Below are 22,502 nucleotides of genomic sequence, written 5' to 3'. Positions count from 1 at the left end.
GTAACAGTAACCCCTTTGTACATCACCTTCATAATAGTAATAAGAATTATATTAAAAATTAAAAACATAGATGCCTAGGAGATAGCAGCTGTTCAATAAATCCTTACTGAAGTCATTTCTCACGTGACATGACATTTATCATGTACCAGGTGCTATTCTGAGCATATTTTTATGGATATATTACAGCTTATTTTATAGATAAGGAAATGGGGGGAAGGAACAGAAAGGTTAATTAACTTGTCCACATTTGCACAGCTAGTGAGCAGTGGAGAGCCAGGATGCAAACCAGGAAGTCTGTGCCATTAAGTGGTGTGGCAAGGGGTAGGGACGGAGGCAGGGGCTTCAACCACAGAACTTACTCAGCTCCAACCCCTACCCCCCACCCCCGCCTCTTTCAGGTCCTCGGAGCCCCAGTTGGCAAGTCACACACATCCCTGGGATGTGACATCTGTTCCAGGGTCCCTGCTGCCGCCATGTCCCAGGTGATGTCCAGCTCCCTGCGAGCAGGAGGCTTGGCTACCTGTGAGGAAGCCAGGACAGCAGCTCTGCGCCCAGCTCCCGGCCCCAGCCTGCCACCCCCGTGTCCTTACTACACCACCGAAGGCTGGGGAGCCCAGGCCCTGATGGCTCCTGCACCCTGCAGGGGGGCCCCCAATAAGGTCCCCCAGGCCCTGCAGGCCGAGGGGAAGACCCACGGCCTCCTGCCGTGTCCCGGTGAGCCAGCCTCAGGGACCCCCCAGGGCCTGGATTCCTACATTGACTTCTCCCTGGAAAGCCTCAACCAGATGATCCTGGAACTGGACCCCACCTTTCAGCTGCTTCCTTCGGGGACTGGCAGCCCCCTGGCTGAACCTGCCCCAAACACCATCTCCAAGAACAAAAAGGAGGAACAAGAAGCCTTGGGTAAGGACGTGGGGTCCAGGGCCCCGGGAAGGGGTGGAGACCAGGCCACCTGAGGAAGGAGGAGAATCACAGCAGCCAGGAACAAACTAGACAAACTCCTGAGCTCAGTGCTCTCTAAATCCAGGTTTCCTGCACTCCCCAGTGCCATTTGGTTCATGAATTTGGAAAGTGATGCACATTAGTGTGTGTGTGTGTGTGTGTGCACGCACACGCACGTGCGCCAGTACTGGGGTTTGAGCTCAGGGCCTGGCCACTGTCCCTTAGCTCTTTTGCTCAAGGCTCTTGCTCTACCACTTGAACCACAGCTCCACTTGTAGCTTTCTGGTGTTTAATTGGAGATAAGAGTCTCATGGATGTTCCTGCCCGGGCTGGCTTCACACTGAGATCCTCAGATCTCAGCCTCCTGAGTAGCTAGGATTACAGGCGTGAGCCACCAGCACCCTGCTGACACCTATTTCATGTGGTTTTCATGAGAACTTAAAGAAGCGAATACATAAGAGTATTCTCTTGAGCCCATGTCTCTTCATTGAGGCTTCACAAATGCCATGTTCCTGAGACCTACTGTTCACTCATGTTACTCTTTAGAGATTAAGTTGGTCTCCATGAAATGGGGTGGGGGTGGGGTACTATTTGGGCCTCTCATCCTATTTAGGAGATACCCCAGCTAGAACTAGTGGGGGTCTGAGAGACACTGAATTCAGCCCATTAAAAGCAGGAACCTGTTGGGGTTCAGACAGTGGATAATGGTAAATATTTTAGCAATTGGCTTCTCTGGGTGGGCAGGGGGCTCGTGGAGGAGGGGGAAGACAGTGTCCCCAGATGTGAAGTAAGTAAGTATCTTCCTAGGTCCATGGTGTAAATTCTCCTGCTGGGGCCCATTTGAAGCTACCCAAAAGTCAGGCACTGAATGTGCAACTGGGAAAACACAGCCCTCTCACTATGCCAGCCGCCAGCCGGGTGCAGAAGCATACGGCTGTAATCCTAACTACCCAGGGGGCTGAGCAGGGTGACAGGGAGTTTATCGCCATTGGGCTATATAGTAAGACCTCCCCATCTCAAAATGAATGGATTAACAGTTAACTAGTTCAGACACAGAAAGAAATGTGGGGAGGGGACTAGGGAACATATACAAGAGCCTAGGTTCAAAAAAATTCAGTATTCACAGTATTCAGTGAACACTGTGTGTGTGGATGAAAATGTCACAGTGAATCTCATTACAGAGTTCAAAAACTGAAAGAACGTTTAAAAAATTCCACCAGATCAATCAAATAGATGTTAAAAAAAAAAGACTCTCAAGAGCCTCGCTAATGATAATGTGAAAAAATAATTAGAAGTAATGTATTTTAGTATTTATTGCCTTTATATTGTTGGGAGTTTTTTAGTTTGGTTTGGGGGGATTTTTTTTTCTTTTGTCAGTTGTGGGGCTTAAACTCAGGGCCAGGGTGCTGTCCCTGAGCTCTTTTGCTCAAACTTAGCACTTTACCATTTGAGCCACACTCCTGGTTTTCTGGTGGTTCATTGGCAATAAAAGTCTCACGGACTTCTCTGGAAGGGTTGGCTTTGAACCATGATCCTCAGATCCCAGCCTTCTGAGAAGCTAGGATTACAGGCGTGAACCACCAGCACCAGGCTTGTTGTAGTTTTTATTTTTGTTTAGAGAAATTGATTGTTTCATCTCCTGTGTTTTGTTGTTGTTGTTTTAGTTTTAGGGGTTCTTTGGTTGTTTTATTTTGTATCTCATTATTTGAGATAGGGATGTCACTATGGAGCTCCAGTTAGTCTTAGACTCACAATCCCACTGGGTGCTGGAATTACAGGCGCGTACTACCATACCTGCTCTGCCTTTTGTTTAAGCCGTAAATTATTTCATTATGCTTATGTAATTTAATTTCTAAAATAATGGCTGAGTTTAGCAACCAGCTGGACAAACTCTTTCAAAGTGTAACAAGCTGACACAAGCCAACACAAGGACGTCACTGATCCCAGGAATCTGGAAAACACTGCCACACTTCCCACACTTGAAAAGAGTTTCAAGGATCTGAGAACGGAGGTCAGGGAGCAGAATCCCCATTAGACAGAGAAGAAAAAGGAAGAGGAAGGAGAGGAGGAGGAGGAGGAGGGGGAAGAGGAGGAGGAGGAGGAGGGGAGGAGGAGGAGGGGAGAAGGAGGAGGAAGAGGGGAGAAGGAGGAGGAAGAGGGGAGAAGGAGGAGGAGGGGAGGGTGAGGAGGAGGAGGAGGAGGAGGAGGAGGAGGAGGAGGAGGAGGAGGAGGAGGAGGAGGAGGAGGAGGAGGGAGGAAGAGGAAGAGGAGGAGGAGGAGGAGGAAGACAGTGGCTTCTAATGGTTTACACAGTCTACCAGAGTGAGGACTACAGACAGAACCCCTGCTACCTCCATTTATTGAGTACTTAATAGCTGCTAGGTGCTGTGTTGAGTACTTCCTATCCAATCTTCACCTAATCCTAAGGAGGGCATTTTTTTGCCTCATTTTACAAATGAAAGTTTGAAACTAATAAAGCTGAGTGAGAAGCCAATCTACCTCCCACACCCACCCCATCCCTAGAGTGGGGTGGAGCTTAGACAAGCCATGCACTTCACTTCTTTGAGTCTTCCACTGCCTGTCATCTGTAAAATGGAGATAAGAATCCTTTCCTCAAAGGCTATTGCAGGGTGAAAAGAACTAACATTTGTTGGCTGCTTAGTCCGAGTTCGGGCAACACTGTGAGCCATTCTCAGTGGTGGCCATTTTATGAAACGTAAGAGGTTGCGTGTAGAGGTAGCCCCAGGGTAGGTTTGGACTCTGGTAGGGGCCAGCCCAGTGCCCCAACCCTCAGTACCCATGCCAGGTCCCTGGTCTCCTCCCTGCTCCTTCAACTACCATCTCTACACGCAGTCCACCAGGCCCATGAAAGGCGCCACCTCCTTCTTCAAGGGCCTTCCTGTTGCTTCAGGCCAGTCATGGGCACGTCCTGTCTTGGACCTAATTACAGCTGGCAGGAGCAAGCCCAGGGTTTCAGTGTTCATGCCCCCAAGGCAAGGGTTCCACCCGTCTCAGGCCAGTTGGGGCAAGACCAAGGCTCTGCGGAATGTCCACATGCATGTAATAAGGTGGAAGACAACCCCGTCTTTCCTCTCTGGAAGGGGTGGACGGACACAGTAGTGCATCCTATTGTTCCATGGACACAGCCTACCATTGTGAGCATGGCTCCACCAGATGGGATAACAGGGAGGAAAGTGGGGGTGGGGGGGAGAGGCTGGCTGTGGCCAGAGGATCCTGACAAAACCGTCTTGCTCTGCCTTAGCAGAGTGGCACCCCTGGAGCTTTGTCTTAAAACAACTCAGCCTAGCCAGATTCCCTTTAAGCAGGTCATCTACAAAGCCTGTCAGTCAGAGCGGTGGGCACCTGGGTGGGCATGGGGGTTGGCTATGCCCTTTCCAGGCAGCCCAGACCCCTAATACCCACTCCACCTTACCCCCCCCGCCCCCCGACACAGCTAGTGACCAGAGGGCTAGGTTCCAGCAGCAGGGCCGCACTGCTGATTGGGGCACAGAGAACAGGCATAGAGGACAGATACATCTCAATGCATCCCCCTCCCAACGCCCCTGTTTTGCAATCTCACCCTTCCTCCTTCCTTCAGGGTGCCGATGAGGAGAGAGCCTGTCATGGTGGAGTTAGCAGATGTTCCAAGTACCTCTTTGCCCTAACTTGGCGAAGTTCACAAAAATGACACATTGGCAATCCTCTCTTGACTCATCCCCCAGATAGGAAGACATAGGCTTTTTTTTCCTTTTCTTTTCACTTTTTGCTGATACTAAGGTTGGAACCCAGCGCCTTGCAATTAATTGCTCAAGCTGGCTCACTTGGTGGGTGCTCTACTACTTGAGGCAGGCCTCCAGCCCAGCTTTTTCTCCCCTTTTTTTTGCTGGCTAGTTTTAGTTTTGGAGATGGATGTTTCACAGACTGTTCTGCCTGGCCTGGTTTCAAACTTCAATCCTTCAGCTCTCAGCCTCCTGAGTAGTGAGGATGACAGGCCTGAGCTACCGCTGCCGGACGACACATAGACTTTCTAAAGGACTGATCCCTGTCACCTGTGCTCCTACTGTCTGCCTAGTAAGGGTCATCATGGTAACCTATTTTACGCCTGAGGAAACTGAGGCTCTGGGGGGAAAGGAATGGTTCACGGGCACACAATTAACAAGTGGTAAGTCAGACCTCGGCCCCTGAATCTGGGCTCCTAACTCTGGACTCCCATTTTTCCCTCTTTCTTGGTGCTAATTTCCTGCCCGCTGGGGCATCACACATGCGTGTGTTGGAAAGCAGCCTTCGGGCTGCCATCCGGAACCTCAGACACCCCAGGGACATGTTTGGGTCCCTGTCCCTATGTCAGGCTGGCCTTCCTTTAGACCTGACCTACGGAGCCACCATTCCTCCGGGATCCCACTGTGGCTTCTGGAAGCAAACACCACATCCCCTCTGTATCCTTTCTGTGACCTCCCACCCCATCTTGGGACAGGGCCTCCACTTTGCATTTTCCAGCAATTTCTGCCAGGCCAGGCTGTTTGCCAGTCCCAGAGGAAGGGTGTTTAGTAAGTGTCTCTCCACCCCCCACCCACGGGCCGCTCCGCCCGCCTGCCCTGCCGGCCCGGCTGCTGCTGGCGCCTGCAGCCACGCTGCACTGCTCAGACTTGCCCCTCGGGCCTGTAAACAGCCGCTGCACCCCAGTGGGGGGTGGGGGGGAACCTCTACCACCCCAGCTTCATCCCCCCAGGGCCTCGGTGGGGGTGACTCACAGCTCCAGGGCCCCTCCCCGCCTAGAACAGAGCCTGGCAAGGTCTTGGTTGAGTGTTTGGCTGACCAAGGATTTAGGGAGTCAGGAGCTTCTCTAGGTCCTCCCCACATAAGCCAAGCTTCTCTCCTTGGAACAGAGTCACAAGGAGCTGCTTCTCCCCTGCTGGAAGAGACCCCCAAACAGAGCCAAGGGAGGTGAGGGGAGTTGGTTCCTCACCAGCTGTGTGGCATCACCGGGCTGAGCCTTCATTTGTTCTATGGGAACTAAGAACATTCTAGTGCAGTCGTTGTGAGGGTTCCATGAGATTACACATGTGTGGCACAGTGCTGGGACATAGAGCCCCCCACTGCTGGTCTTGGTTTAAAACTGCTGTGCGGTACATGTGAGCTCTACTCCCATTTAGCTCCTGCCTCTGTTGCTCCTCTATTAAAAAAAAAAATGCTCCTGCCTAACGGCTGTCCCCAAGTTCAAAGGCAGTTATGGGTATAAACACTATAAAGACCTATAAAAATAGACCTGCCCTGCACACTGGCACTCAAATCCACCCACTCCAAATATTCGCCTCTTGCCCTCATCCTCCTAAGCAGAGGGAGATGTCCACCTTGGGAAGAGGTGAGGGAGGAGGGGGGGGAGGGATAGAGAGGAAAAGAGAGAGAGAAGGAAGGAGGGAGGAGGAGAGAGAAAGAGGAGGAGGAGAGAAGAGAGGAAAGGAGAAATAGAGAGGGAGGGGGGAGGAAAAAGGAGAAGTAGGGAGGAAGAGAAGGAAGGCCCCCCCAAAAGGAGGGCTACCTCCTTGAGGGCCCCCACCATGGGCCAGGGCCTGTCCATCACTTATTCAGTTCTTCACCGCAACCTCAGGAAGTCAGGTTTAGATCTCTGCTTTGCGAATAAGGAAACAGAGAGTTTGGAAAATCCCCCTTGGCTGGAAGTGACCCGGTATGTGTCAGGACTCCAGCCCCAATTTGTGACTACAAAGCAAGGCCTCTGCCTCTACCCCCTGGACCAGCGGCAAGCCTAGGTCAGCCCAACAGTCCCCACTCCTCTCCACCCCCGCCACCACCTCTACCCAGCCCTGCAGGTCCAGACAGCGGCAGGAACCCTGAGCAAGGCCAACCAAGAGGCCCTACCCAGAGCAAGCTGGGGCAGGCTCAGGAACGTGTGTGTGTGTGTGTGTGTGTGTGTGTGTGTGTGTGTGTGTGTGTGTGTGTGTGGTGTGTGTGTGTCTGTGGCGGCCAGGGCGAGTGAGAGGCCCGAGACAGGAGCCCAGGGCAGGGGTTCTTTGCTTCCCTCCTTGGGAGCCAGGGACAGGACTCACAGCCCTGAGGAGGCGGGGGGGGGGGGTAGCACCCCAGCTCTCTGCCACCTTTAAACAGGTCAATAGAAGGAGCATCCATGCTCTGGCAGAGGGGAGGAGGGGGCAGCCATAGGCCAACCCGAAAGACCTCTGGAGGAGGAACAGGGGCTTGGAAGCCCCAAAGTCCTGGGGTACTTGGTTCCCTGGATGAGTCCCTGTGTTCTGTCATGAACATGCCCATGGGGGGGCTCCCAGTAGAGTTTCAAACATCCCCCAGGGGCGTGGCAAAGACACCCATTCTGATGCCTGATGTGGTAGGCCGGTAAGCCAAGCCGAGGGTAGAGCCTGAGCTTCTGCCCATCTGACCCCAGGTGAAAGGGTGGGGTGAGGCCATGCGTCACACCAAGGTGATGCTTAATCCCAGGAAACCAAGAAAACAAACACAACCAAGCCAAGCCTGGGCACACCACCACCACCACTTAACGACTCCCTTCTAGAAGGCACAGGGTGCAGCCCCAGCTCATTGTAAGGCTGTGGTTCTGGGGTATGATCCGGTTTCAGAAACCCAGCCTTCCTAGGGGGGACATGTTGGGATCCCAAGATCTTAGGGGAATGGGCGTCAAGTCCCCACCAAGTCTAAGGGCCGGATCCCAACAGGACAGACATCGATCGAGGCATTGTCACACCCTCACACCTTGAGTGCTCGAGACGGTGGAAGGTGATTCTGGTGTGGGTGTGGTGGGAGGCTGAGATGTGCACCCAGGTGTTAAATATCTACTGTGTCATGCACCATACTCCACTGCCAACATCAACCTCATTTCCTCTCCTGTGGCGCCCAGAGGCTGGGGGCAGGCACGGCACTTCAGCAGGTGTGGGCAAGGAACTTCCAAGTGACAAAGTCAAGTTCTTAACCCCAGAGCCAGAACCATTGTCTCTCCCCACCCAGAGGCCAAAGCCATAGTGAAGGTGACCTTGGAAGGGAAGCTTAGAGCTGAGGGTAGACTCTGATTGCAACCAACTTCTTCTCCCTGGGCCTCCACTTCATCTGTATTAAGAAAGAGGCCAGTGGCTCACATCTGTAATCCTAGCGTCTCAAGAGGCTGAGATCTGAGGAGTGCTGTTCAAAGCCCACCCAGGCAGGAAAGTTCATAAGACTCTTATCTCCAGTAAACTGCCAAAAACCTGAAGTAGAGCTTAAGTGGTAGAGCACTAGCCTTGAGTGAAAAAAGCTCAGGGACAGTGCCCAAGCTGTGAGTTGAAACCCCAGTACCAGCACAAAGAAGAAAGAGAGGAAAGGAAGATGAAGAAAAGGAAGGGAGGCATGGAGGGAGGAAGGGAGGCAGGCAGGGAGGGAGGGAGGAAGGGAAGAACCAGATGATCCTGAGGCCCCTTCCCCCATCTCCATTGAGTCTTCTAGGTTTCACCAATGCTCTGTTTCTCTCCCCAAAGATATAAAGTACATTGAAGTAACCTCTACCGGATCGAGATGCCACAATGGCCTCCAGCAATGCTCCAGTCCATCTGTCACCCCATCCTGCGGCTCCCCATGCATTGGTGGCCTCCTTCTTTCCAGAGACGTCCCTCGAGAGACTCGAAGCAGCAGCGAGAGCCTCATCTTCTCTGGAAATCAGGGCAGGGGTCCGGCTCCTCCCCTATCTCCTTCCCCCTCCCCCAGTATCTCCATCCCTGGCAGGAGTAGCTGCAGGAGTAGCTACAGGAGTAGCGGGGCTTCGGGGTCCTCGCTGGCAGCTTCCCCAGGCTTGGAGAAGGGGCTGAGAGCCCTGACCCCCCAGCGGGGAAGCAGGATCTCTGTGCTGTCAGCCAGCCCAGCGTCAGATGTCAGCTACGTGTTCGGAAGGTAGGTTCCATTGTTTCCAACCATGCCTCCTCAGTGTACGTGCATGTGTGCACGCGTGCATACACATACACATTCTAAAAATCATAGAATGGCACCCTGCTGTCTATGAACAAGATCTAACCATGCACCAACACCGAAAGAGTGAATGTTAGGGGCTGGGAATGTGGCTTAGTGGTAGAGTGCTTGCCTTGCATGCATGAAGCTCTAGGTTGGATTCCTCAGCACCACATAAACAGAAAAGGCCAGAAGTGGCGCTGTGGCTCAAGTGGCAGAGTGCTAGCCTTGAGTGCTCAGGCCCTGAGTTCAAGCCCCAGGACTGGCGCGCACACACACACACACACACACACACACACCCCATCCTGCCCCAGGAAGACCAAACCGCAGGACTTGGCAGAGAAATGGGAGATCCCACAGCCGTGCCTGCTGACTCGGTATAGAGCTGGCATCCTCCTTCCTCCTCCCGCTGGAGAGTCCCCTCTGTGTCAGCCACAGACAAATCCAGCGCCAGCCCAGCCTGTCTGCAGGGTTCTTGAGAGTGATGGCCAGGCGATGTGAAGTGAGCACTCATCTCAGATCTGCTTGGCTGGGAAGGCAGAGGAAATTCGTCAACCTGAGACCATGCAGCCTGCAGGATCAGCCCCAGGGCTCCTTTATTGGTTGTTTTGTTTTGTTTTTGAGTCAGAGTCATGCTATGTAGCCCAGGTTTACCTCAAACTCATGATTCTCCTCCAATAACCTCCCAAAGGCTGGATGACAGGTGTGTACCACCTTGCCCAGCTCTGCAGGCTGCTTTAAATGACCACAGGGACATTTCTCTGTCCTTTAGCATCCTTAGGAGATCAGGTAAAAACATCCTTTGCTGTGAGCTTGGGGTAGGAAGTATACAGGACTCTCTTGAGTCAAAGCCACAGTATCCAAGTGGCTAGATTCCAGAACGTAGTTCTGACCCCAAATGTCCAACCCTCTAACACTGTTTCCTCAATCTCTCTCTCTCTTCCCCCCGCCCTTTCTCTCTCTCTCTCTCTCTTCCCTGCAGCAGCCAGTCCCTCCTCCACTCTAGCCTCTCCAGCTGTCAGTCATCTTGCAAATCCTTGGAAAGCCCATCAAGCTCTTCCTCCAGCCTCCACAGCGTGGGTCCGGGGTCCACGAGTGTAAGACGCAGTGACGTCCAGACTCCCGGCAACCCTGCCCTGAGCACGAGTCAGCCCAGGGCAACCCACTCCCCTCCAGTGGCCACAGAGCAGGCCAGCAGCTGCCCTCCATCCATCACCAACTCCATGGTAGACATACCCATTGTGCTGATCAACGGCTGCCCAGAACCACGGTCTCCCCCACCCAAGCAGACATCAGGACACCAGGGCTGGGTCCAGCCTGGAGCTGCTTCTCCCAGCCACACTTGCCAAGCCACCAGGAACTACAGCCAGACCCTGCCAGATGCCCCCTTCGCCATGTCCCCAGAAGGTACATTGTAAATCAGTCTGCCAAGCACTGGGAAGTTTAGTTGAGGGGACTAGCTAGCACTAAGGCACCAATGGGCTGCAGCAACACCCAGTCCACACTTCCACTGAATATGGCCCAGGTGCCTAGCACTATGCCAGGTTACCAAGAACCACGGGTAGACACAATCTAAAGGGACCAAACACAAGAATCGCTGCAAAGGAAGGAGTCATTTGTGAAGCTAAAATCGTGTTTTCAGACCCCCCAGGCCCAAAGTCCAAGACTCCCAAGTTAGGTCCAGCCCAGATAAAAATACTTGGCAAGGTGCCCATGGCTCATGCCTGTAATCCTATCTATTCAGGAGACTGAGATATAAGGATCACAGTTCAAAGCCAGCCTAGGCAGAAAAGTCCATGAGACTCCAATTAGCTAGAAAAATCTCCAATTAACTAGCAAACTAATTACTCTCCAATTAATTAGCTCCAGAAGTGGAGCTATTACTCAAGTGGTAGAGCACTAGCCTTGAGCACAAAAACTAAGAGCACCCAGGATCTGAGTTCAAGCCCTCATAGGGCCTCCATAGTCAGATGGGTAAGCACATGGCATATCTAGGACTGTTAGGGAGAAGTCACTGAGAGAGATGTGATTGTGAGAGGCCTTGAACAATAAACTAAAAAGCATATGGGCTAGGCGCCAGTGGCTCATGCCTGTAACCCTAGTTACTGAGGAGGCTGAGATCTGAGGATCTGAGGTTCAAAGCCAGCCCAGGCAAGAAAGTCTGTGAGACTCTTATCTCCAACTAACCACCAGAAAATAAGACATGGTGCTATGGGTTCAAAGTGGTAGAGCACTAGCCTTGAGCAAAAAAAGCTCAGAGATCCCAGGACTGACAATATACATATATACATACATACATATACACATACATTTCGGGCAGCAGGAGGCTACTAGAAAGCAGGCCCAGGGTGTCAATGGTGCAAGCCCGTTGTAGCTACGTGGCAAATGGGTTGCAGATGGGAGAACTAGGGAAGAGGGCTGGGGACAGAGGACAGAGCCAGGCCACCCTGGGGATGTTGGAGCAAGAAGCCTGATGACTAAGCCAAGGAGAACCCAAGGAGAACCAGAGGGTGCTGCCGTGCTCCCTCTGACGTTGGTAAATGAGTGAACCCAGAGGGGGTGGATGAGGAATGGAGACAATGCATTCCAACTCAGACAGACGAAAACCCACAAACCAGCAAACACCCTCCTTCCCGGAGCCGGTGACTACAGGCATCCAAAAAGAACACAAGCAACCAGAACCCACAGCAGTAAACACAGAGGCTGAGCCCAAGCACCTCTTTGCATGTACACCTCCCACGAGCAGAGGAGCCCTAGGGAGCCTGTTCCAGCAACCCTTCCCTCAGCCATCAACATCCAAGCCCGGTTCCCCTGTGAGATACCCAAGGCCACTCCTAGGGGGAAAGGAAGCTCGCTTGGGTCCACTGCTCACTCTTTCCTGGGGTGGGGTGGGGGGTCGTGGGGTTTGAACTCAGAGCCTGGATACTATCCCTGACTCTTTCTGCTCAAGGCTAGCACTCTACCCCTTTGGACTACGGCTCCACTTCGGGTTTTTGAGTGGTTCACTGGAGATAAGAATCTCACAGGGAACTTTTCTGCCCAGGCTGATGTGGAACCTCAATCCTCACAGCTCAGCCTCCTGAGTAGCTAGGATTACAGGTGTGAGCAACTGGCGCTCAGCCCGCTTCTCACTCTTACCTACCCATCATCAGTGCCAGCAGGAGACAATGACATGTCAGGTGTGCCTTTGAGTCTACTCCGATGGCTTTCCAGTTCCAAATCGTGTGCAGATTACAGTGTGATTGTAATAATGAGTCACTTTCCGCTCTGACCTTGACACCACTTTAAGATGATGACATTGAAAACCATTGCTCTTCCTCTCTTTAGGATCCCAGAACCCTGGGCCTTTGGGATCACAAAGAGTACATTCTTCTTCCCACATTGGTGGTACCCCAAGATATCACTCATTAGACTCTAGGATCTTATCAAATTCTGCAAAATAGTCTCAAAACAAAACTTATTTTCATGAGCTAGAGGATAGCTCAGTGATGGAGAACTTACCTGGTATGCATGAGGCCCTGGTGGTACTGTGCCCCAATACCAAAAACAACAAAAAAATCATTTTTCATTTTGTGTGGCTTTTGAAACATTAAAGACCCTCAGAGGTTATTTAGCCCAATTGATTTCCTTTGGGCTTCAGGAGCTAAATTGTACCAAATTGTGTGTGTGTGTGTGCGTGTGTGTGTGTGTGTGCGCGCGTGTGCACGCACACACTGCTACTGGGATTTGAACTCAGGACCTAGGCCTTGTCCCTTAGTTTTTTGTCTGTTTTTGTTTCTGCTCAAGGCTAGCACTCTACCACTTTGAGCCACACCTCCATTTTTAGCTTCTTGTCGGTTAATTGGAAATAAGAGTCTTACAGACTTTCCTACCCAGGCTGACTTCAAGCCATAAATCTCAGATCTCAGGCCACTGAGGAGACAGAATTACAGGCGTGAGCCACCAGCCTGCACCCAGCCCAAATCAATTTATAAACTCAAGCTCCTAACTTCCAGGCACAGGTTCTGGCATCCAGATCTACTGTTTTTCCTCTTTTCTTCTCCACACTGAATATATTTCTAAGGAACTCTTAGAGTTATGAAGGGAGAGGAAAGTGTGAAATCAAACTCACAGTTGAGACTCCTTTATCTATCCCTCTGTCAGCCCCCATCAGAGGACATCATTATCAAGGATACAAGGGGACTTTTAAGTTCCAGGTTCAGACAGCTCTTGAATGCTCCTGTCTGCTTCTTTTCTTTTCTTGCCAGTTCTGGGGCTTGAACTCCAGGCCTGGGCACTGTCCCTGAGCTTCTTTTACTCGAGGCTAGCACTCTACCCCTTGTGCCACAGTGCCACTTACAGCTTTTTCTGTTTATGTGGTATTAAGGAATGGAACCCAGGGCTTCACGCATGCTAGGCAAACATGCTACCACTCAGCCACCTTCCCAGCCCCTTCCTGACTGCATTTGTCTCTTTAGGTAGTTGGGAGATATCCTGGGGATGGGGTCAGGGAGGGTGGCCAGTTGGGACTCTTGGTAGAACAGCTCAGTAGCTCTGGCATACTCTATGGGCCACCTCTTACCAGCTCTTTGCCCAACCCACATAGTCTCCTTTCTCGGCTTATCTCCAGGACCTGCCAAGGACATGCAGCCTACCATGAAGTTTGTGATGGACACTTCCAAATACTGGTTTAAGCCCAACATCACCCGAGAGCAAGGTAAAAAGGAAGCAGAAGACAGGTGACCCAATATGGTGGGCTGTTTCTGCACTCTGCCTTGGGAAGATGGGACCCCAGGTCATGGGAATGAAGGGAACGTCAAGTAGCAGGCCTGGGAAAAAGGGGGAGGATGGGGCTCTTACTGACTCTGCTGACCTCGGGGGAAAATAGGAACTACAGCTAAACCTGCAGAGATTAGACTATAGAAAGGACTTCTTGGGAACAAAAGATGATTCTGCAATGACTCCTCTATTAAGACCCTATGAAAGCAAGGTGGACACCAGTGGCTCACACCTGTAATCCTAGCTACTGAGGAGGCTGAGATCTAAGGATCGAGGTTCAAAGCCAGCCAGCTGGGACAGGAAAGTCCATGAGACTGCAATAAACTACTCAAAAAAGCCAGAAGTGGCACTGTGGCTAAAGTGGTAGAGTGCTAGCCATGAGCAAAAAGAAGCTCAGGGACAGTGCTCAGGCCCTGAGTTCAAGCCCCAGGACTGGCAAAAGAGAGAGAGAGAGAGAAATAAAACACCTTATGGGACTGGAACAGAGGGTCCATGTAGGGTGGAATCTGCCTCTGACTTAAGGATTCTTCCAGCAATCGAGCTTCTGAGAAAGGAGGAGCCAGGTGCCTTCGTGGTCAGGGACAGCTCTTCCTACCGAGGCTCCTTCGGCCTGGCCTTGAAGGTGCAGGAGGCCCCGGTGTCTGCCCAGAGCAGACCGGGTACAGGTACTTGCCCTCATCTCTATGCTTGCTGGGGCCAGGGGGTGTGGTAGCTTCCATTCCAGCTTAACACTAACTCTCCAGGCCACCTCAGGAGCTGCACCATAACAACTCTTGAGGGAATAGTCTCCTCCCGGCCCTCCCAACTGCCCTCCAGCACTGGACCCCTCATATTTCCTGTTCTACCCTCATGGAGGAAGGGGCAGGCTGTTGGTCTTCTAGGGGCTTACCTTAGTCCAGACTAAATTAATCTCCAGGAACCCTAATGGAGTCTTAGTGTATATACACTGGCTTATCACACACTGGTGGTAAATTTATCACACATGTGTAAGAGCCATTCACCACCTGTGTGATAGCTCATCATGTGTCCAAGAGCAGCTGATCACCCAGTATGACAGCTGGTAAGTGTAATGGCTAATCACAGGCATGAGATAGCTTTTCCTGTGCCTTGCTAGGAGCTCACAGTAACTCAACACACACCTCAACCATGTGCCAGGCTCTGTAAGGAATCAGGGAGACAGAAGAATCACAAGCAGACACCACCTCCCTGAGGAGATGGAAGAGAACAAATATTACAGTTCAAGGCATTTGGGTAATAGGGTCTTCACCTTTAAAAAAAAAATCCAGGGGGCTGGGGTATGGCCTAGTGGCAAGAGTGCTTGCCTCATATACATGAAGCCCTGGGTTCGATTCCTCAGCACCACATATACAGAAACTGGCCAGAAGTGGCGCTGTGGCTCAAGTGGCAGAGTGCTAGCCTTGAGCAAAAAGAAGCCAGGGACAGTGCTCAGGCCCTGAGTCCAAGGCCCAGGACTGGCCAAAATAAATAAATAAAAACAATTAGTTTTTTAAAAATCCAGGATAGTATCTGTCATTCAATAATCAAGTAGGGCTCCAGAATTTAGGACCACAGGGCAATTAAGTGATAGAGAATGAACAACTCAATCTTGTGTTCTTTTATGTCCAGCTTCTCAGTTGAAACAAGAACATGAAGGGCTAGGGTGGAGTGCAGAGGTAGAGGGCTTATTAGCATGCACAAAACTCTGGTTAGGTTCCATCCCTACCATGGGTGAAAACCAAAGGAGAGAAAGAAAAACAACTTCTTTCGGGCATAGCTTTTCAAAGAAGCCTTTGGCGAGGTAATGACCACGGGTAGAGGCGGAAGCTGTGGGCCTGTGAGGAGTCAGAGGGCAGGGGTGCCCTCGCAGGGGCCAGCTGGATTTCAACAGGCGGGGGTGATCTGGTAGGAAGTAATTGTTTTTTTTTGTTTGTTTTGGGGTATTTTTTTTGGCCAGTCCTGGGCCATGAACTCAGGGCCTGAGCACTGTCGCTGGCTTCTTTTTGCTCAAGGCTAGCACTCTGCCACTTGAGCCACAGCACCCCTTCTGGCTGTTTTCTATATATGTGGTGCTTGGGAATCAAACCCAGGGCTTCATGTATATGAGGCAAGCACTCTTGCCACTAGGCCATATTCCCAGCCCTGGTAGGAAGTAATTGGCACTCTTGATGGAATGGGGGAAAACAGACTAAAGAGTTCAATGCAGTCCTCAAGAACTGTCTCTGAAGCATTGGTGGCTCACGCCTGTCATCCTAGCTACTCAGGTGACTGAGATCGATCTCAGTCTGGGCAGGAAAATCTGTGAGACTCTTATCTCCAATTAGTCACCAAAAAGTGAAAATGGTGCTCTAGTGATAGAGCACCAAGCCCGGGGGGGAGGGGGGAGAGCGGGGGGGGGGGGGAAGCTAAGGGACACAGCACCAAGGCTCTGAGTTCTAGCCCCAAGTACTGGCGCGCGCACACACACACACACACACACACACACACACACACACACACACACACACCTATCCCTGATAACTCTTGTCCAAGAGAAGAGTTTCCTGAATGGAAATTACTGGACACAGAAGCCATTGAGCCAACATGCTTGCACCTCCTTTGGGGGAAGACCTTAAACACAGGACTCCTACCTGAGGCAGGTCCCTTAGCTTTTTCCACTCAAGCACAGCGCTCTTCCACTTGAGCTATAGCTTCACTTCCAAATTTCTGGTGGTTAATTGGAGATAAGAGTCTCACAGGCTTTCCTGCCCAGGCTGGCTTTGAACCATGATCCTCAGATCTCAGCCTCCTGAGTAGCTAGGATTACAAGCGTGAGCCACTGGCATCTGACTCCTATGACCCTTTTATGGACCCAGAACTTGATGAACAATGGGCTCCAGGACCCCATCTTCTTCTTTCTTTGCCCAGGTGAGGACAGCAATGACCTTATCCGGCACTTCCTCATCGAGTCTTCCGCCAAAGGAGTGCATCTCAAAGGAGCAGATGAAGAGCCCTACTTCGGTGAATAGCCTTCCTCCGCCTCCAGACCCCTGGGGTGGGGGCCTCACCTCCTGTGGGGGGGGGGGACGACAAGGAAAGCCCTACTGATACAGAGCTGCCCATTCCCTAACAGGAAGTCTGTCAGCCTTCGTGTGCCAGCACTCCATCATGGCCCTGGCCCTGCCCTGCAAACTCAGCATCCCACACAAAGGTAGGCCTGGGCCTTAGGGAAGCCAGGTTAGGGCTGTTAGCTATCATTCAATAGGCTCTCATGGTTACTTCTTACCCTGTTTAAGGATTATTTCAGTGCCATGGGTAATTTTTTTTAAAGTGGTTCAGTATCTCCACTTCCTAGATGCAAGCATTTGAAAATGTTAAGGTCTTCGGGCCTCCGTTTTTTCCCCCCTGCTATAAAATGGTGACAACAGGGCTGGGAATGTGGCTTCTCGGTAGAGTGCTTGCCTAGCATGCATGAAGCCCTGGGTTCTATTCCTCAGTACCACATAAACAGAAAAGGCCAGAAGTGATGCTGTGGCTCAAGTGGTAGAGTACTGTCCTTGAGCAAAAAGAAGCCAGGGGTAGTGCCCAGACCCTGAGTTCAAGCCCCAGGACTGGCCAAAAATAAAAAGGAGGGGGAGGATGCCACATACTCACCAGAAACAATGTTGAATGGCTTACATGAGACAGATCCAGCCAGGGTCTGAGCACAATGATGGACTAGAACAGATATTTACTAGGCATCCTTGAGAGACTAAAGAGCATCAGTCCAACAGTGTGGAAAGGTAGCTTTCCTCCACCAGGCCCAACATTTCTTACATACTTACTCATTCACTTTACTAGGTAAATAGATGACAGAGGTGGGGGTGGGGTGGAGGAGTGTTGGTTCTGGGGCTTGAACTCAGGGCCTGGGCACTGTCCCTTAGCTTTTTCCACTCAAGAAAAGCACTCTTCCACTTGAGCTATAGCTTCACTTCCAAATTTCTGGTGGTTAATTGGAGATAAGAGTCTCACGGACTTTCTTGCCCTGGCTGGCTTTGAACCACGATCCTCAGATCTCAGCCTCCTGAGTAGCTAGAATGACAGGCGTGAGCCACTGGCAACTGACTCTTATAACCCTCTTATGAACCCATTCCATAGATATAAAACTGAGGTACCAGACCTAAGCAACTTGCCCAAAGACTCTCAGAGTCGGACCTCCAACCCAGATCACCAGCTCCACCCAGTGCATCCAGCCCCACAACTCCACAGAGACCCTTGAGTGGGTCATCTCAGGGGTGTGCAGGACAGTGGAGCTAAAGGGCATGCTGGGGGCGGGGCAGGGGGAGGGAAGGGCAGAGGAGCATCTCCACACTCTGCAAAGGAGAGCCTGGGGATAAGGTATGAAAAGGAAAAGGGGGGGGGGATGTCTTGTGAGGACAAGGTCACACAGCAGCCTGGGCTGGGGGGGGGGGGCGTGTTGGGGCCTTGGAGGAGATCAAAAGACTTGCAAGCCAGGCATCTGGCAGCCCTGAGTTGGCCTAATTGCAGTGATCACACCTGGTTTCTCAGCCAGTCACTTCCTGGAGGGAGGTCTGGGGTGGAGGCAGGAGGTGTTCAAAGGAATTAGTGAAGCCTGCTCTCCCGTGAGGGGTCTTACTCACTCCCCTCCCTACCCGCTTTGCTGTGGCTCAGAACTTGGAGGTGCAGATGGAACCACCAACTCGACTACAGACAGTCCCTCCTCCTGCCTGAAGAAATCTGGGGGTAAGTGGTGTGGGGGAGGCGCCAGGCTCGCTGAACCCCTCCGAGCACCTCCCCACCCCCAGAGCAACTGCGCAGCACGCAGGCCCACACATGTTTCCCATCATCCCTTTGTTTCTGCAGCTTTCACTAGGTGCCCCCAGCCTCCTGGGCCCCAGTTAAACCAGGAGATGAGAGGCTGCGCCTCTGGGCCAGCAGGGATGTGGGGAGGGGTGGCTGGCGGCTTTGCACCCCATCCTGCGCACACATGGGCACCGGCATCCATGTCAGGGTCTCTCTGCATCTCAGATACCTACCCTGGAGGTGGTCTTTAGGTCAGGATCTTCTAGAAGGTGTCAAGTGTGAGTCCTGAGGGCTTCCATACAGGCAGGACCCCCCTCCTCACTTCCATAGGCAAGGAAGGCATCCATCATTCTTCTCAGTGACAGGTTTCTCCTCCCTTGCCCCACCCAGCAGGGTGGGGAGGGGGAGGGGGCGGGGCAAGGCAAAGCAGCATTCTTCTGGGATCCACCCACTCACTCCCTACCCCTTTGGTAGCTGGGCAGAGAGGGAAGATCTGGACCCCAAATGCACAGCCCACATCACGGCTTTCTGCGTCCCACAGGTTGCCACACCTTGTACCTGAGCTCCGTGAGCGTGGAGACCCTGAGCGGGGCCCTGGCTGTGCAGAAAGCCATCTCCACCACCTTCGAGAGAGACGTCCTCCCCACGCCCACCGTGGTGCACTTCAAAGTCACCGAGCAGGGCATCACCCTGACGGATGTCCAGAGGAAGTAAGGGCCTTCCCTCCACTGACGGCAGCCAGGGTGGCAGAGCCAGGCTAGAAGGAGGAGTGAGACGGGGCGCAGGATTCAGAGCACTGTAGACCCAGTGGGCCGCCTATGTGCTGGGTGACTTCAGGCAATGCCCCCACCTCCTCCAGGCCTCAGTCCACTGACGGAGAAGCCTTCCTCGCCCTGACGGACAGATGGAATTCACCAGTTTCCACCTGGTGCTGATTGCGCTTGCACCATGATGGGGGCATGGTTTCTAGGCTGAGCTCAGGAACGCAGACTGGAATAAAATCACTTTGTCCCTGGGCTTGGGCACTCAGTCTAGCAGGAGCCCACCTGGGCAGGGCACTTAAAGCAAGAAGGTGGAAGGGAAGCTGTGGCTCAAGTGGTAGAGCGCCAGCCTGGAGCAAAAAAAAGCTAAGCAACAGCACTCAGACCCAAACTTCAAGCCTCAGTATTGACACACATGGGGCACGTGCACACACACACAACCAGGAAGAAACAAGAGAATCCAGGCTCAGTCCTGTGATCTTAGCTACTCAGAAGGCTGAGACCTGAGGATCACGGTTCCAAGCCAGCCTGGGCAGGAAAGTCCATGAGACAGACTCTTTATCTCCAATCAACTGCCAAAAGCAAAGCTGGACGTGGAGCTGTGGCTCAGTAGTAGAGTGCTAGCCTTGAGCAAAAAACTCAAGGACAGCACCCAGGCCTTGAGTTCAAGCCCTAGAACCAGCAACCAAAAAAACAAAACAACAACAAAAAAAACCTGGCAGCATGGGAGAGGAATGGCAGAAAGCCCTAATTATGAGGACGCCGGGCAAATGGGCTCCATGGGAGTCCCAGGCCAAAGCAGGGGTAAGAAGGTCATGCCAGGTCACAAGAATCCTACTGGTGGGCTTCTTGGGGCACAAGACCTCTGAGCTTCGGGGGAGCCAGAAGTACTAGAGGCCAGACATGGCACCAGAACAAGCTCTTACTGGTTCTCTCTCTCTCTCTCTCTCTGCTGCACACAGGGTGTTTTTCCGGCGTCATTATCCACTTTCCACCCTGCGTTTCTGCGGCATGGACCCCGAGCAACGGAAGTAAGTTTCAGGCTGGGCCTTCCAGGGCCTAGCTGCCCTCCACAGTGCCCTCCTGACTCCAGAACTGGGGTGGCAGCAGAGAGCCTGTGAACTCCAAGGACTCAGGAGCCACAGGACAAGGGCAAGAGAGGAAGTGGCTGGCCAGTCTCTCCTGATTCTCATCAGGGTCTTCAGGGAGAGAGCAAAGCACCCTCCCTCACTCCTGTCTTGTTCCTTTCCCACAGGTGGCAGAAGTACTGCAAGCCATCCCGGTAAGGCCTTCCTATCCTAAGTTGATGAGTCCCTGTGACGGGGCCCCCGCACCCAACAGGGGGAGCAGCGAGAGATGGGAGGGAGCCCCATCCTGACCTAAAGAGCCCATGTGGATGGGGGCAGAGCACCATCTATCCTCAGGGAGCTCCTGGTCTGGTGGGGGAGATAGGACTGTGAGAGTCCTGGATTATCTGCAGGAGGCACAGACTGTACCTCAGGGAGCCTCCGTCTTATTTTATTTTTGTGCTAGTACTGGGGCTTGAACTCAGGGCCAGGGCACTATCCCTGAGCTTTTGTGTTCCAAGCTAGTAGTACTCTGCCACTTGAGCCATAGCTCCACGTCTGGCTTTTTGGTAGTTCATTGGGGATAAGAGTCCCATGTACTTCATTGTCTGGATGGTTTTGAAACCAGATCTCAGTCTCCTGAGTAGCCAGGATTCTAGGCGTGAGCCACCAGTGCCCTGCAAACCTCATTCTCATAGGAACACTCCAAGTTGATGGTCAAGTGCATCATTGCTTCCAGGGAGTTTCCACTCTAAGGAGGAATACACAGGTCCTGTCCTCAGGCCTCCTTCCCCCAGCTCCCACCACTCATAAGGAAGGAGAATCAGAAATTGAACGCTGACTGACGGGGGATGTCTTATCACTAATCCGTTCTTTGATAATGAGGTGCTGAAGCCAGTTGGTTGTAGAAGGAGCGGACAAACCTAGGTGTAGACTGAATACCCACCACTACACCCCACCCCACCTACACCTGGCACCTCCCTGCACCCCCACCTAACTCAGATTGCCCTCTCCCACCAGGATCTTTGGGTTTGTAGCCAAGAGCCAGACAGAACCCCAGGAAAACGTGTGCCACCTCTTCGCAGAATATGACGCCGTCCAGCCTGCCTCCCAGGTCATCAGCCTGGTGACTGCTCTGCTTCAGGCCACAGAACGGATGTAGGGGGAGTGGGAGCACCTGTGTGCCCTCCTCAGCTTCCTGAGGGCCCCCAGGATGCAAGACTGTGGCCACATACATAGTGGACTAGAGAACCTTCAGACCTGCTGCAACCTTCAGCAATAACCTGCATCCAGACACCCCACCCTCACCGGCCTCAGCCGACAGACATGACATTGGTGGGCGTCTTTAGTATGTTCCTCCATGATTGTGCAGCACACCCATACCCGAAGATGCCTGCACGCCTGGACCCCACCTCCGCCATGGTCTGAGACTGGTGACCCCTGGTACTGTGGCAAACCACGTGTGCTAAGTTAGGACCCAGGGTCTCTTGGTCTGAGGCCAGTAATAGTCTGCCAGGACAGAAAACAGACTGTGTCCCTCTATAGCTTCCTTCATTTCTATAGCTCCATGTTTGTTTTTTGATTTTTTTGGTAAGTTTTCCCGAACAGGTGTCACAGCTACCAAGTGTTTTATATAATACATATCTGGTGAATGGGGACAGAAAAACCCTGGTGTTGTTTTTTTGTTTTGTTTTTACTGTTCTGGAGCATATACAAAGGTTGGGGCTGGGGATATGGCCTAATGGCAGCAGTGCCTGCCTCATATACATGAGGCCCTGGGTTCGATTCCCCAGCACCACATATACAGAAAACGGCCAGAAGTGGCGCTGTGGCTCAAGTGGCAGAGTGCTAGCCTTGAGCAAAAGGAAGCCAGGGACAGTGCTCAGGCCCTGAGTCCAAGCCCCAGGACTGGCCAAAAAAATTTTTAAAAAAGCATATACAAAGGTATCTCTTTGGAGTTCTGCCTAAGCTCCAGTCTTTTTGTTGTTGTTTGTTGGTAGCAGTGGTCATGAGGTTTGAACTCAGGGCCTAGGCACTGTCCCTGAGCACTTTTACTCAAGGCTAGAGCTTTACCACTTGGAGCCACAGCTCCACTTCCAGTTTTCTGGCAGTGAATTGGAGATGAGAATCTCATGGACTTTCCTGTGTGGGCTGGCTTTGAGCCTCAATCCTCAAATCTCAGCCTCCTGATTAGCTAGGATTACAGGCATGCGCCCAGTTTGAGCAAGCTCTTGTTAAG

General features: G+C 52.2%; 1 protein-coding gene across 1 annotated transcript; it reads left to right on the top strand.

Moving 5' to 3' along the window:
- The first annotated feature begins 401 nt into the window (after nt 1-401).
- Nucleotides 402-21,478, top strand: Tns4 (tensin 4). Its single transcript, XM_048365271.1, has 12 exons — nt 402-903; nt 8,436-8,844; nt 9,881-10,305; nt 13,508-13,594; nt 14,190-14,321; nt 16,561-16,653; nt 16,766-16,843; nt 18,304-18,375; nt 18,977-19,145; nt 20,159-20,227; nt 20,452-20,478; nt 21,284-21,478. Exons 1-12 carry the CDS (start codon nt 474-476, stop codon nt 21,423-21,425), a joined length of 2,133 nt encoding a protein of 710 aa, XP_048221228.1. The 5' UTR covers nt 402-473; the 3' UTR covers nt 21,426-21,478.
- Nucleotides 21,479-22,502: the final 1,024 nt, after the last annotated feature.

Source organism: Perognathus longimembris, chromosome 17 (assembly GCF_023159225.1).
Source record: "Perognathus longimembris pacificus isolate PPM17 chromosome 17, ASM2315922v1, whole genome shotgun sequence".
Taxonomy (NCBI): domain Eukaryota; kingdom Metazoa; phylum Chordata; class Mammalia; order Rodentia; family Heteromyidae; genus Perognathus; species Perognathus longimembris.
Note: the sequence above shows the minus strand (reverse complement) of the source record. Positions and strands in the feature narration are given on the sequence as shown.